The 13892-nt window shown below is 37.1% G+C and overlaps 1 protein-coding gene across 1 annotated transcript in view; it reads right to left on the bottom strand.

Annotated features, from left to right (window-relative positions):
- Positions 1 to 13892, bottom strand: part of LOC117467970 (afadin) — a 41306-nt gene that overhangs the window by 15852 nt on the left and 11562 nt on the right. Inside the window, exons 2-5 of the mRNA XM_034111915.2 lie at positions 9325 to 9596; positions 7847 to 7990; positions 1070 to 1268; positions 408 to 499 (exon numbers count right to left, since the gene is read on the bottom strand). Coding sequence (XP_033967806.1) covers positions 408 to 499; positions 1070 to 1268; positions 7847 to 7990; positions 9325 to 9596 — 707 coding nt within the window. The remainder of the gene's footprint in view (positions 1 to 407; positions 500 to 1069; positions 1269 to 7846; positions 7991 to 9324; positions 9597 to 13892) is intronic.

Below are 13892 nucleotides of genomic sequence, written 5' to 3'. Positions count from 1 at the left end.
TATTCAGATTTTTTTGTATTTGAACCTCCTTGCCTTTCTCTTTCTCGATCCTCCTTAGCAACGGTCATTACAGTCTTTGACAGCGGTCTGTTCTACTGGATTAACAACGTGTCACATGTTCTGAATTGACCAATCAGAATCGAGTATTCAACTGAACCGTGTAATACAAATGTCTGTTTGTTACTGATGGCCAGCTCCTTTTCTAATTAACATAAAAAGTACTCTGAGAAGTTTATTTAGCCTCCGTATTGTTTATGGTTGAATGTGGGCCGCGAATATTCTTCAGATTCTTAAGTGGGCCCTGAGTTGAAAAAGGTCGGGAACCGCTGCTGTAGATGAAAGTAATGTATTGAGTGTTTTATATTTGAACATGTTATTATATTTGAACATCATGTGTTGTATGTTACCATGTATGTGTTCTCTGCAGAGGAATCTGTTTCACTGAAGAACACGGTCCAGTCTCCTCTGGAGTTCGGCTGAGACGTTAAACAACACAGACCTGGAGGAGAAGCAAACATTTAGCTTTTTTGTTTTCTTTAATATTGTATTCATTCAATTTTTGCGTCGTACAGTTAAGTTTAGCAATTTCAACGCCTCTTTCCAGACATTTAAAAGCCCACGGTAAATACCTTTATACATGGAGAGATAGTGGTAATAAATAATAAGTCAAATAAGCAAAGTTAATGATGAAAAATATACAATAATAATGATATTATTAATAATTATAACAATACGAATATTTGTAAACAAAGTAATAATCATAATAATACCAGATATTAGGTTACTATTCTTAGTTAAATATAAACAAAAATACAATGAATTGTAATAACTATAATATAAGATATGAAGTAAAAATACTTGGATACATAATAAGAATAATTCATATTATAAATATAATAATAATATATTCTATTTTAAGATTAAAAAAGAAAGATATTACAATTAAAATAAATAAAAAGGAAATACAATTTATATTAACACATTTTAAGTAAAAATGCCTTATATAAAAATAAGTGTTTAACAGTATTTTCATATTTAATATATATGACAGACTATGAGAATCCCAGACCTTTCCTGCAGATGGGCTCCAGGAAGTCCCTCAGCCCAGCAGGGGTCCCTGTGATGAAGGAGCAGCTGTACCCCCCCTCAGGCAGCAGGAAGGGCAGCTGCAGGTCCAGACTCTCCTGCAGAAACACCTCCCGACCCTCGCTCAGGATCAGCTGATCCGCTGTGGACCCAGACAGCAACACCACGGCTTCCACCACCTCCTGAAGACACACAGTGGTTTGGGATAAAGGTTGTTCAGATGAATCACTCTGAGGCAGGGCGGGGGAATACTGAGGACATTCCTGCTGACGTGATGACTGTATCAGCGGTTCCAACCTGTGGGCCGGGGCCCCTAGTGGTCCGCGAAGGCATTGCAAGTGGCCCGCCAAATTATTTGCAAAACATTATGATTTGTGTGGAAACATTTCCTTATTAAGATTTTATTTTATTTGAACCTTCTTTCCTTTCTCTTTCTCGATCTTCCTTAGCAACGGTCATTACAGTCCTTGACAGCGGTCTGTTCTACTGGAGTAGTCACATGTTCTGAATGGACCAATCAGAATTGAGTATATTCAACTAAACCGTGTAATACAAATGTCTGTTTGTTACTGATGGCCAGCTCCTTTTCTAATTAACATAAAAAGTACTCAGATAACTTTATTTAGCCTGGCTCCGTATTGTTTATGGTTGAATGTGGGACGCGAATTTGTGGGGCCCTGAGTTGAAAAAGGTTGGGAACCGCTTAGAGAAATGCATGAAATGAAAGGTGAACTAATATTGAGCTGCATAGGTACTAAAGTAGATGTTTCAATAGTGGTCAGTGGTGGAGAAAGGACTTATATTTAAGGTCTGTCGGCATTAGACTATTTTATTTTATGCTACTTTAAAGGTGGGGTAGGTACGTTTGAGAAACCGGCTCGAGATCGCTAGAATTTGAAATACACAACCGGCGAAAATCTGCCACTTCCTTATAGAGCCCTCCTCCAACACACACGAACGCGCACATGACCAATGAGGCAACCCTGTCTCCTAAAAATTACGTTCCCACAGAACTAAACTGCATTCTCAATTACGTTTAGCTAGAAACGTATTTACTCCCACGTTACGTTTGTTATGAATGTATCTCAAATACGTTTATTTTCTACATATCTTCTAGAAACATGTTTTCTCCCAGGTTACGTTCCTTATGAACGTATCTGAAATACGTTTATTTTCTACATATCTTTGCCATTTATTGTCTTGCTTATAATAATGATAATAGTCATTTATAAATATCATTTTAGAGCACACCTTTGAAATCGACAATCGGGCTCGATATATGGTTAAATTAAAATCAGTAGGCGAGGCTGTAATTTCGCCAGCTGTTACTCTCATGTGCGAGGCAGAACATAATAGTTTTAACATGCCAAAAAGCTGCTGTGTCGTTCATTGCACCTCAAACATTAAAACAAATCCAGAGTTACGTGTTTCTGTACTTCCTCTAAGAAGAAAGGACAGTAACAGAAGATCTCTGTGGCTTCAGGCTTGATCGCCGTTCAAATGACAGCGTTGGTTTCCCCAAAAGTGGGCGGGGCTGTAAAGTGAAGTAGATTTTACTCTCATCTATTATTCAAAACCATTCTATTTATTCTAACGTATTACATGCCAGTGTTTTATCTTTTTATTTATTTGTTTTTATTTTAAATCGTATAATGTCGGACTTTTTTTGTCGTCTTTGAGGAAAATAAATGGGGTTTAGAGATTCAAAATACTGAAATCTGTATTTTTTAAAATCTCTTCCTTCTAATTTGTTATTCTTTTCTAAATAACACACTGTTATTTACTCAACAATAGCACACAATTATCCTTGTTTTTATTTATTCGTTTAATTCTATAATCTTGGGCATTTTAGCATGCTTTTTAGCCGTAAATAAAGTCACCAGAAACAGACGGGACATTTCGAGATTTAGGATGGCCCAAGACACTACACTACCCATAATCCCCAGCTATCGTTTGGGACTACAGTCCCGTTGACAAACCCCGTGATGTTGCGCCAAGGTTACGCCGAGCGTCAAGCTCTTTGAAATGGAACGAAACCACGGCAGACTATTCAAAACTGGACTCGAACGCCCCCCCCAGAACTACACATGCTGGCTATTGTGTTTCGCAACATGTTCTCTATGGCACGTCTCTACTGGGAATTGTAGTTTTAAAAGACGTTTTTTCCCAAATGTAGAAGTTGACAGTATTAAACTGTGTACAGCCCTGGAGGTTTAGGCGATAGGAAACACATTGGTGTGTACACATTTAAAACATGTAATTACTAAATGGGTGAAAATCGCTTGTATCCATAATGGGCAGCATTAATATATACCCACACGACAGCTCATTGTTACTTTGTTATTCTACTCCACTACAATTCAGAGGTTAACCTGGTATTTTTACTCCACTACATTTAGTTTAGTTACTTTGCAGATTCTGATTAATGATGTGGAATATAAACAACCCTTAAAGCAGACTTTAGTTACACCTGAATACAATTCAGGGAAGGTGATTGTCAAGTGCCAACAATCAGGAGAGATATTTGATAGTTGGTGCTTGAGAAGACTAAACATTTATCTGCAGATCTTTATAAAGTATATTCATTACTCGTTATTCTCTACTAATAGTTAATTAAAAACTGTATAATGGCTATTTTGCATATCCCTTTCAAGATTTCAAGGTTTTCTAAGGTGTATTGATCTTATACACAACTTGGGTTGCAGGTTCCTCAACAGACATCTATCAATATGTGTGTACTGTATACCTCCACCATTAAACTGTCATATTCTGCACATTTCTTATTCTATCTACATACATAAGAGTATAATTAATGTGTATAATATCATTTAAAATAAGTGTTTCAACATAGTTAACATTGCAGGAAAGCAATATTTTAGATGTTAAGTACTTTGTCAGGCTTAATATTCATCTGTAGATAGATACCCCCAGAGCTTTTTTCTTGTTTAAAAGAAGACCTTAACCTAAAGTATTTTTTAATGTGTTAATAAAGGTTAATTCGTTTTTCTGTTTTGCACATCCTCCTATTAATATCTTTGAACATCCAGCACTAAACTGTTTTATTGTAGAGATCACTTAGTATCTTCTTGACTTTTATATTCTATATTTCTATCATTGACCTTCTACTTTCCCCCTATGAAAGTATGTACTCTTAATATTGTTTTGATCAAATAAGATTATTCAACAAAAATAATTCAATAACATGCTTTAACCAGTAGGCCGTGCACACAAGGTACACACAGCATACTAATAATAACTTTGTATTATTAGTGTAGACACTTATGTATAACATCTGAAGATGTGTAATTTTATTCATGTTTTTACATAATTTTACAGGATATTGCTATACTATTTCTCTTGTTTTACTTCTTCACATTAATATCTGATTTGTAAAACATCACAGACAGAAAGGCATAGGCTATCCTTCATTTAATAGTAAGCTATTGAAATTGTGATTCCATAGATGTGTCTCCCATCACCCAAATCCCCTGACTATTCTCTCAACTCAGTATTTAGATTCTTATATTCAAAGAAAATCAGTAATATCTTTAAAAACTACAAGTCCTTTTTTATCAGCTGTGCACCGTTATGGTGTAAATATAACCAATATACCAATTGGATCAAATATAAAAGTCAGCCGAATTACTATTGATACTGCAAGGAGACGTATTTTGTGAAAAGAAATTGAAGATGTTGTTTAATTGTTGATATATTTATGATCCACGTCAAGTATTCAGTTTTGGCAGCAGTTCTCCTGTTTGTCTCTCTCTATAAATAAAGAATTACGGCAGATGTGTAATATTTAATGCAGCCGAACCGTGTATTACAATGCCGTTATGTGATGACTTCCAAAGAGAAAAGCAAGCACACTCTGAATTAGGTATTATTTTATTTTTCGTTGTCGGATATCATATCTCCATATAATATCAACACCATATCCCAGCGTGCATTGCGGCTAAAACATCCAATCAACAAGCTTCAAGCTGAGGATCTTGGGTAATCAGTTTAGTGGGTTTGTGGTGTGTATCGCTCAAAATGTCCCGTCTGTTTCCGGTGACTTTATTTACGGCTAAAAAGCCCAAGATTATAGAATTAAATGAATAAATAAAAACAAGGATAATTGTGTGTTATTGTTGAGTAAATAACAGTGTGTTATTTAGAAAAGAATAATAAATTAGAAGGAAAAGATTTAAAAAAATACAGATTTCAGTATTTTGAGGCTCTGAGCCCCATTTCTTTTCCTCACAGACGGAAAAAAAGTCAGACATTATACGATTTAAAATAAAAACAAATAAATAAAAGATAAAACACTGGCATGTAATTTACGTTAGAATAAATAGAATGGTTTTGAATAATAGATGAGAGTAAATCTACTTCACTTTACAGCCCCGCCCACTTTTGGGGAAACCAGCGCTGTCATTTGAACGGCGATCAAGCCTGAAGTCACAGAGCTCTTCTGTTCTGATACTGTCCTTTCTTCTTAGAGGAAGTACAGAAACACGTAACTCTGGATTTGTTTTAATGTTTGAGGTGCAATAAACGACACAGCAGCTTTTTGGCATGTTAAAACTATTATGTTCTGCCTCGCTCATGAGAGTAACAGCTAGCGAAATTACAGCCTCGCCTACTGATTTTAATTTAACTATATATCGAGCCCGATTGTCGATTTCAAAGGTGTGCTCTAAAATGATATTTATAAATAACGAATTATCATTATTATAAGCAAGACAATAAATGGCAAAGATATGTAGAAAATAAACGTATTTAAGTTACATTCATAACTAACGTAACGTGGAAGAAAATATGCTTCTAGAAGATATGTAGAAAATAAACGTATTTGAGATACGTTCATAACAAACGTAACGTGGGAGAAAATACGTTTCTAGAAGATATGTAGAAAATAAACGTATTTGAGATACGTTCATAACTAACGTAACGTGGGAGAAAATACGTTTCTAGCTAAACGTAATTGAGAATGCAGTTTAGTTCTGTGGGAACGTAATTTTTAGGAGACAGGGTTGAATGAGGGCACGAGATAAGTTGGCCTACCTGCCTGTTGTACTTTTTACAGTATTACGGCTTCGACAGATGACATTTTTTAATGGATTTTTTGTCAAAGCACTTCAGATATTCATTGCCATCGGGATGTTTAGAGCATTCCATGGAATATAACATAAAGTGTATGTCGAGCCGGTTTCTGAAACTTACCTACCTTTTTTTACCTTAGAAAAAAACAATACTTTTTTCTCAGAATTGTTTTTCTTCATAAAAATATATTTTTTTAAAAACATTTATTTCCGGGATTTTGTTTCCTGATTAATTCATTTACTGTGTTTTCTTTATGAGACTATTTATTCAGAAAATAAAGTCAGAATTCAGAACAAACAATATTATAATTTGTTTCTGAAAATGAGAGAACTCATAAAAACATGCATATTTAAACATGTCAGGAAACTCGTAATATAAAAATTATATTCTTAAAGGTCCCATGTCATGCTTTTCCGGTTATTACCCGTCCCCTTGTTGTTATGAAGGTTTTTCTGCATGTAAACGGTCTGCAGAGTCACAAACCCTCAAAGTACACCCTGTAGCGAGTAAAACTCTAACACAGAAAATACCTGTCTGTGCTGCCCCAGAACGCCTCTTTGGAAATATTTCTTTTTCCATTTTTTTCTTTCTGGTCATAGTGACGTAACACTGCGGAGCTCCGTACACACACTCAGCCTTATCTTTTCTCGGACACAAACACACACACACACACACACACACACACACACACACACACACACACACACACACACACACACACACACACACACACACACACACACACACACACACACACACACACACACACACACACACACACACACACACTCGGAGCTCAGGCTGTGAGTGTGTGTGTGTGCTCAGGCTGAGCTGTGTGTGTGTGTGTGTGTGTGTGTGTGTGTGTGTGTGTGTGTGTGTGTGTGTGTGTGTGTGTGTGTGTGTGTGTCCGAGAAAAGATAAGGCTGAGTGGGTGTGTGTGTGTGCTCAGGCTGAGCTTCGCGGTGTCTCGCTGTCTCGCAAACCCCACGCGGCAACCAGGAAACGACACCAGTAATCCAGCTCACACTGTCCGCTCCTCGAGCCTCAAAGGGCGGAGCAGCGAGCCGCGCAATGTCCCGCCAACACGGCGCCCAGACCCCACGCAGCATTCTCATCTGTTTGTCATTACTGGCGTCATTTCCTGGTTGCTATCAAACGCCATTTTAACACATAAACACTGATGTCCAGCTGTAACGGTGGTGGACTCATCAGAACAGAGTGGGCGAGCTGACCAATCAGAGCACAGTGGGCTCACAGGGGGGGGGGGGGGGGGGGCAGGAGCTCCAACAGGCCGTGTAGGACAGAGAGTGAATACACAGACTATACAGAGATGCTGTTTGAGAAACATGTGGGTTTGGAACATTGAACAATGTAAATCTATTCTAGTAGACCTCAACAATGGAATTATGATCAGTAGAAATGACCATGACATGGGACCTTTAATGTCAGCAATGAGGTGGATAGGTTTCATTGTGATATCATGTCTTACCCTATTCACCTGTAGTGTCTCACCTTAAGCCTCGATGAGTACTTTTATTCATGACAAGCTATTCTTAAAGATCTCACCCATCTTTGTGAAAGGATCTGTCCCCATCATCAAACATGGAAAGTGGCCTGAGTGCAGCTACAGGTGTGAAGCTTGATATACAGTCTATGGTGTTCCAGGACTCACGGGGTGGATGTGGGGCTCGTTGTTGGCGTACAGGTATCCTGACAGTAAGGTGTGCAGCTGCAGAGAGTTGAGTCTGAAGCAGCTGTTCGCCACCGCCTTCACGTCCTGCAGGCTGTACTTGTTCATGGTCAGGAGCGTGGTTGCCTGGAAACAGACGACAAAGCTATTTACATTGCTAGTACCGACTGAAGTGTGTGCTGAGATACACACTGCATAGCTACAACATCAGAAATGTGTCACCTCACAAACAGAGAAGCTTTATGCAGAGTTCACATTCGAATTGTACAGCACCTGTTTGCATCTATATTGATTGTGTTAAAAAATGAGTCTACTAATACTAGCATATAGTATGAGGGTAATACTTTGGCGCTGATATTGTACATAAGATATATAAATTCTTACGTGACCATGGCGCCCGTATACAAGATGGCGCCGCGAACGTAAAACAAAACACGATGTCAGAGCTCCGTAAAAACAAAGCTCTCTATGCCGTCTGACGCTCTATTCGACGCCATTTTCATATTTTTGGAGTAATTACACAATTTTCGACAAATATTGTTTTTTGGCATCACTTGAAAAATCTGCATTTTGGTATGAGAGCGCAGCGCTAAATTGAATGTTTTAGATATTACTCCAGAGCATTGTAAAGTCCAAAATTGAACTTTTTAAATGTATCTAACCAAATATTCTGCTGCAATGTGTTGCCGGCGTTTAGCCTGAAGGATTACTGCGCTCATATCATACAAAGGAAAGCATGCACCTGTATTAAATAACAGCAACAAATTATTTTAATATAAGAACAATAACTCAAAATATGGAGCTGCAACTTGTAGTCGATCCACAGAAACAAATGTCTCCAACTGTTTTTAAGTGGACTCATGGTAAAAGTAATTGTTCCTTTAGAAATGTCTTTACAGTTTCCAGCCTCTCTAATCTGGAGGTTTGCTGCATTGTATATCATATCAAGTGAATATCTTTGGACATCTTGGACTCTGAGAAACTGGGATGGATATTTCTCTACATTTTCGTTAGTGGCAGCCCTTAAAAAATCTATAATCTTCCAGGTTTTTTAGGTGATAACGTTTGACGTCTGATTTTAACATTTAATTAGAAAACCTCAATATACATTTTATATGTAAAAAAACAAACCACAGCCCTGGTAATAAGTGGTGAAAATAACCTTTATTCTGAGGTTTTAAGGTAGAAAATAAATATCATAAGAAGCCTAATAAAGAACTAAATCCTGAATTAAAAAAAATCTTAAATAGTTTTTTTTTACAAAAACGAATTAAAATCCTAATAAACCTAAACAATAATAAAAAAAAAAAATCATACATTAAAAAAAATCTCAAACTGTCCAATAAGACCATGCATTTCCCAGTTGCATATTGGGGTAAGAAGACCTTGCTTAAATACTAAATCAATCCCAGTCCAATCTTTTTTATATACATATTCAGACGTGGGTCTGAGGGTCTGACCTGGAGGATGTGTCCCAGGTGGCAGTCAGCAGCCAGCTCCAGGCCCTGCCTCTCCGCCCAGCCCTCGATGGCGCTCAGCCTCTGACGCAGAGCGGCCCCCCAGTAGTGAGAGCGCAGGCCGGGGGCCCCGGGCTCTGGGACCATCAGCTGGTTAAAGAGCCAGCAGCTGATGAAGTGGAAGAGCTGCGAGAAGAGCTGGATGGTGAGGGCGGGGTTAGCCCTGCAGCGCCGCAGCAGAGACATGCCGTTCATCAGGGTGTTCAGAACCAGCTCTGAAACATAAAACAAAACGTTATTCAAACAGGCGCAGCGGAGACCTGCCGTTCATCAGGGTGTTCAGAACCAGCTCTGAAACATAAAACAAAACGTTATTCAAACAGGCGCAGCGGAGACCTGCCGTTCATCAGGGTGTTCAGAACCAGCTCTGAAACACACTGGAAAAAATGCTGCTCCAAAAACAAGTTAAACAATATTGAAAACAAGCTGTTTTCACTTGAAATAAGTAAAACAAATCTGCCAATAGAACAAGTGAAAATCTGCTTGGTAAGATGTCTTGAAATAAGAAGGGATATTTAGATAAATCAGATGTTGTAATTAGCTGGGAGAACTACTTTTGAACTATATTTGACCAGAGTCAGGAAATGTTGTGTTACAATATAAGCCGCAAATGCTCAAAGGTTTTCTGTTTTCTGTTATGTCAGTTGGTGATTTTCGAATAAATATGTAAAACAAATTGTGTTTCATCATGAGATACAACTCAAAATAGGATTGTTGGACTTAACAAGATGATGCATCGTCTAAAAACAAGACCCGATATCTCACTGCAGTGTTACCTCTGAAGTTATGATGTCTTATATCAGGTGTAGAGACATATTCTGACTAGATATTAGTAGTAATACAAATGCCACTTCAATCTCATTAGTATGCAGAAAAAGTGACAGGTCGCCCCGCCCCTTTTCGACCGGAAGTCCCGCCTTATTTGACCGGAAGTCCCGCCTTTTTATTTTATTTTGAAACCGGAAGTCCCGCCTCGTTCGACCGGAAGTCCCGCCTCGTTCAACCGGATGTCCCGCCCCCGCTTCCGGCGGATGTCCCGCCCCCGCTTCCGGTTTTCAAAATAAAATAAAAAATAAATTAAAATTTAAAAAATGAGAAAAATAAAATGCCGTTGTTTTCAATCAATTAATATGCCTAGGATATATGTCCCGCCTCCTTACCACTTCCTGTGTGGTTAATCCTGTATACAGTATCGAATGTAACTTACAAATACTTGCAAATAACATGAAATTAATCAAAAGTAAGGCATCTTAAAAACATATATTTAAACCTCTCTGTTTTTGCAAACAGGACATGACAGGACATGAGGGGAGAGAACATATGGTGGAGGAGGGGGAACACCCACACACACACACACACACACACACACACACACACACACACACACACACACACACACACACACACACACACTTTCCCCGCCCCTCACCCTCTCCCTCTGTCTAAATAAAAAGCCATCGTCTTTAGTCACTCTTAAATATTTTTCAAGTCGAGAGAAAATGGCCAAGAGACGTCTTGATATGAATGTAATCAGCGAGACACCGGTGACAACTTACAGCCATCCGTTGGGTGCTCCAAATCAAAGTAAAGCATATAAAAAACAGATATTTTAAAAAGTCAGCCTTTTTGCTAGAGGATAAGGGAGGGGGAAAACCCCAAACCCCCTATGGAGAAGTCATAAACCCCCTATGGAGACAAACATGTTGTAAACAGAGGGAGGTAGGTAGGTAATATACTTAAATATATATATATATAGAAAGTCAGAGAATATTTATCAGAGGATAAACCATATACATTTGTACAAGTCGACACTGGTGCATTTTGTAAGAAAACAGAGTTTTCGTACTCAGACCGCTGCAACAATTTCAAGCAGATCTCTGTGATATGCAGTCGCTGTCCGAATATAATGATGGTTTTAATTATTTATTAACAGTCATAAATGTATTTAGAAAAACCTGTGCTCAAACATTAAAGAAAAAGAAGGGTAAGGTTACCAAAAAGCTTTTGATATAGTTTTAACACACAGCGAGATCCCTAAAAAGTCACTAACAGCTGCGGGGAAAGAATTCTTTTAAATAAAGTTTTTCAAAACTTGTTGAAGAAAAAACGGTATACAATATTATATATATATATATATATAACAGCCATTGACATATAGGCATGTATGGTAGAAAGATTTAACCGTATGCTGAAAACTAAAAAGTGGAGGTATTTTACAGCTAAAAACACTCCTAGACCTATGATAGTGTTTTTTATGTATGACAACTCTACAACTGGTAGAAAGTAAAGTACTTTTTCTGAGCAGATTTTCTTTAAGACTGTGACTCTTAACAAACCAACCCCCGAGAGACAGACATACTCATCCACTTTTCAACGTATTTTGTTTTTGTCTTTCTCGCTTTTTTTTCCATTATATTTTTGGAAAAAACTACATAGTGATTGCTAGCAAAAATACAACATGCAACTAATACATTATACAATATTACGACTTTTGGCGATATTTTCAACACAATATACTTGTAACCTTTTTTTTTTTTTTGTAGGACTTCAAGATATGTTGCATGTCATGCATAAACACGGTGTCATCTTTCTTGAAACTGATGTGCTGTCCGTTTTACAAACAAGTTATGTTTATGCTTCTTCATCCTATGAATGTTCCTCCCCCGTCCCTCTTCACAATAACAATCAAGGTGGATCTGTGAAATGAAACACCTCTTCCCAAAGCGTGACTACCCTATTGAGGGCATGCGTCTAAGGCAGTAGGGTCTAAATCGATGGGCCAGATATCCTAACATGCAGAACGTACGGTATGTTTGAAAAAGACTAACCATTTATCCAGTTCAAGCTGTCTTTAAGATGTGACATCGCGCTCTGACTATTTCCCATAAAATCGTGACAAACTATTACTTGTTCTTACATTTGACCTCTTGCTGCTTGGTTGAAAATGATAGATGAAAAAGAACTTTTTTAAAAAGAGTCAAACCACAAATGTTTTAAGATTGTTACAAAATGTAAAAAATAAAAAAGGTCTGGAGACAAAATTAATTCAGGTGACTCTGGCTTTATTAGGACAACAAACATATAATACAAATGGGTTAGGGGTTAAATATAACCATAGTGGACTTAATAGTCTAACAAAATACTTTTATCTGAATACATTTGTTCTTTTTAAGAGCACTTTTTGAAATTATTTATGTATTATTTCAGTGGAACAATCCAGTGTTTGTTAACATTAACGCTTTCTTCTCTTTTTCTTGTGTTACTAAGATACTTTTAAACACACTTTGGTGTATGCAACACTTGTTCAGATAAAACAAGGTTTTTTCTTTTCTGATAAACTTATATATTTTAGTTATTTTATGTTACCAAGATACTTTGAGATACACCCTGATGTACACAATACTTAACAAAGGGTATAATATGAAGTAGTTGGTAAGGAAGGGGTTTTTCTTTAAGGGTGCAAAACTTTAGAACAGGGTAAAATATTCATTAATTTGTATTGAATTGAGTTTTCTTTTTTTGATTTTCAACATACTATATGACTTTTACATATTTCTGACGTACTATACTTTTTTTTTTGACTTTTTTCTGTAGAATCTTGACAAAACTATTACTTGTTCTTAAATGATGACCTATTGCTGGAGATGAGATGAAAAAGCTACAACGCTTAAAGAACTTTTTTCTAAAAAACTCTCAATTCTACACTGACTCCCCCCACTCAACGCAATAAGTCCCACCCCACTCAGCAAATCATCTAAAACGAAGGACCCCATCAAGACGACCGTTGAAAACTAGCCATGGATCTGAGAAAAACCAAGTCTGATGTAGCCTACCCTTATTATCACCAGGATAATGGATATGGGCTTAATGACTGGATGGTACAAAGTAGGGGAGAGGATGTTCCCGAAGAAGAGCTCTCCTCTATATGTAATAGTATTGTAAACGAAACATTTAAAGTGGTCCCGGAATCTTCATTTTTCAGAAACATTCTGTAACATTACCGAAGAAATTACACTTACTCTTTTTCTTGTGTTACCAAGATACTTTTAGATACAGTTTGGTGTCTGAAAACTGAAACTGGGTGAATATAAAGTACTTTATAAGGAATTCGGATTCTTTTAAAGGCAGATTTTGGCTTTTTTCTCTTGCCAAGATACTTTTAGACACACTTTGAGGGATGCAAAACCGTAAAACTAGAAAATGAAGTACAGTCTGATTAGATTTTTTCTTAAAGACTGTTTCTCTAAAAGGTAAGTTTGTGATTTTAACAATTTTCCCTGACACTTGGCAGATTTGTGTGTAATTCTCTCACAAAGGAACTGTAAGATACACTTTTTATGTATGCAAAACCTTAAACTTTTTTTTTTTTTTTGAAAATAAAATACTTTGTCTGAATACATTTTCTTTAAAGGCACTTTTTTTTATTTTAACGCTATTTCAGTGGAAAAATACAGTTTTGTTGACATCAAGGCTTTTTTCTCTTTTCTTGTGTTACTAAGATACTTTTAGAC

Source organism: Pseudochaenichthys georgianus, chromosome 22 (assembly GCF_902827115.2).
Source record: "Pseudochaenichthys georgianus chromosome 22, fPseGeo1.2, whole genome shotgun sequence".
Lineage (NCBI taxonomy): Eukaryota > Metazoa > Chordata > Actinopteri > Perciformes > Channichthyidae > Pseudochaenichthys > Pseudochaenichthys georgianus.
Note: the sequence above shows the minus strand (reverse complement) of the source record. Positions and strands in the feature narration are given on the sequence as shown.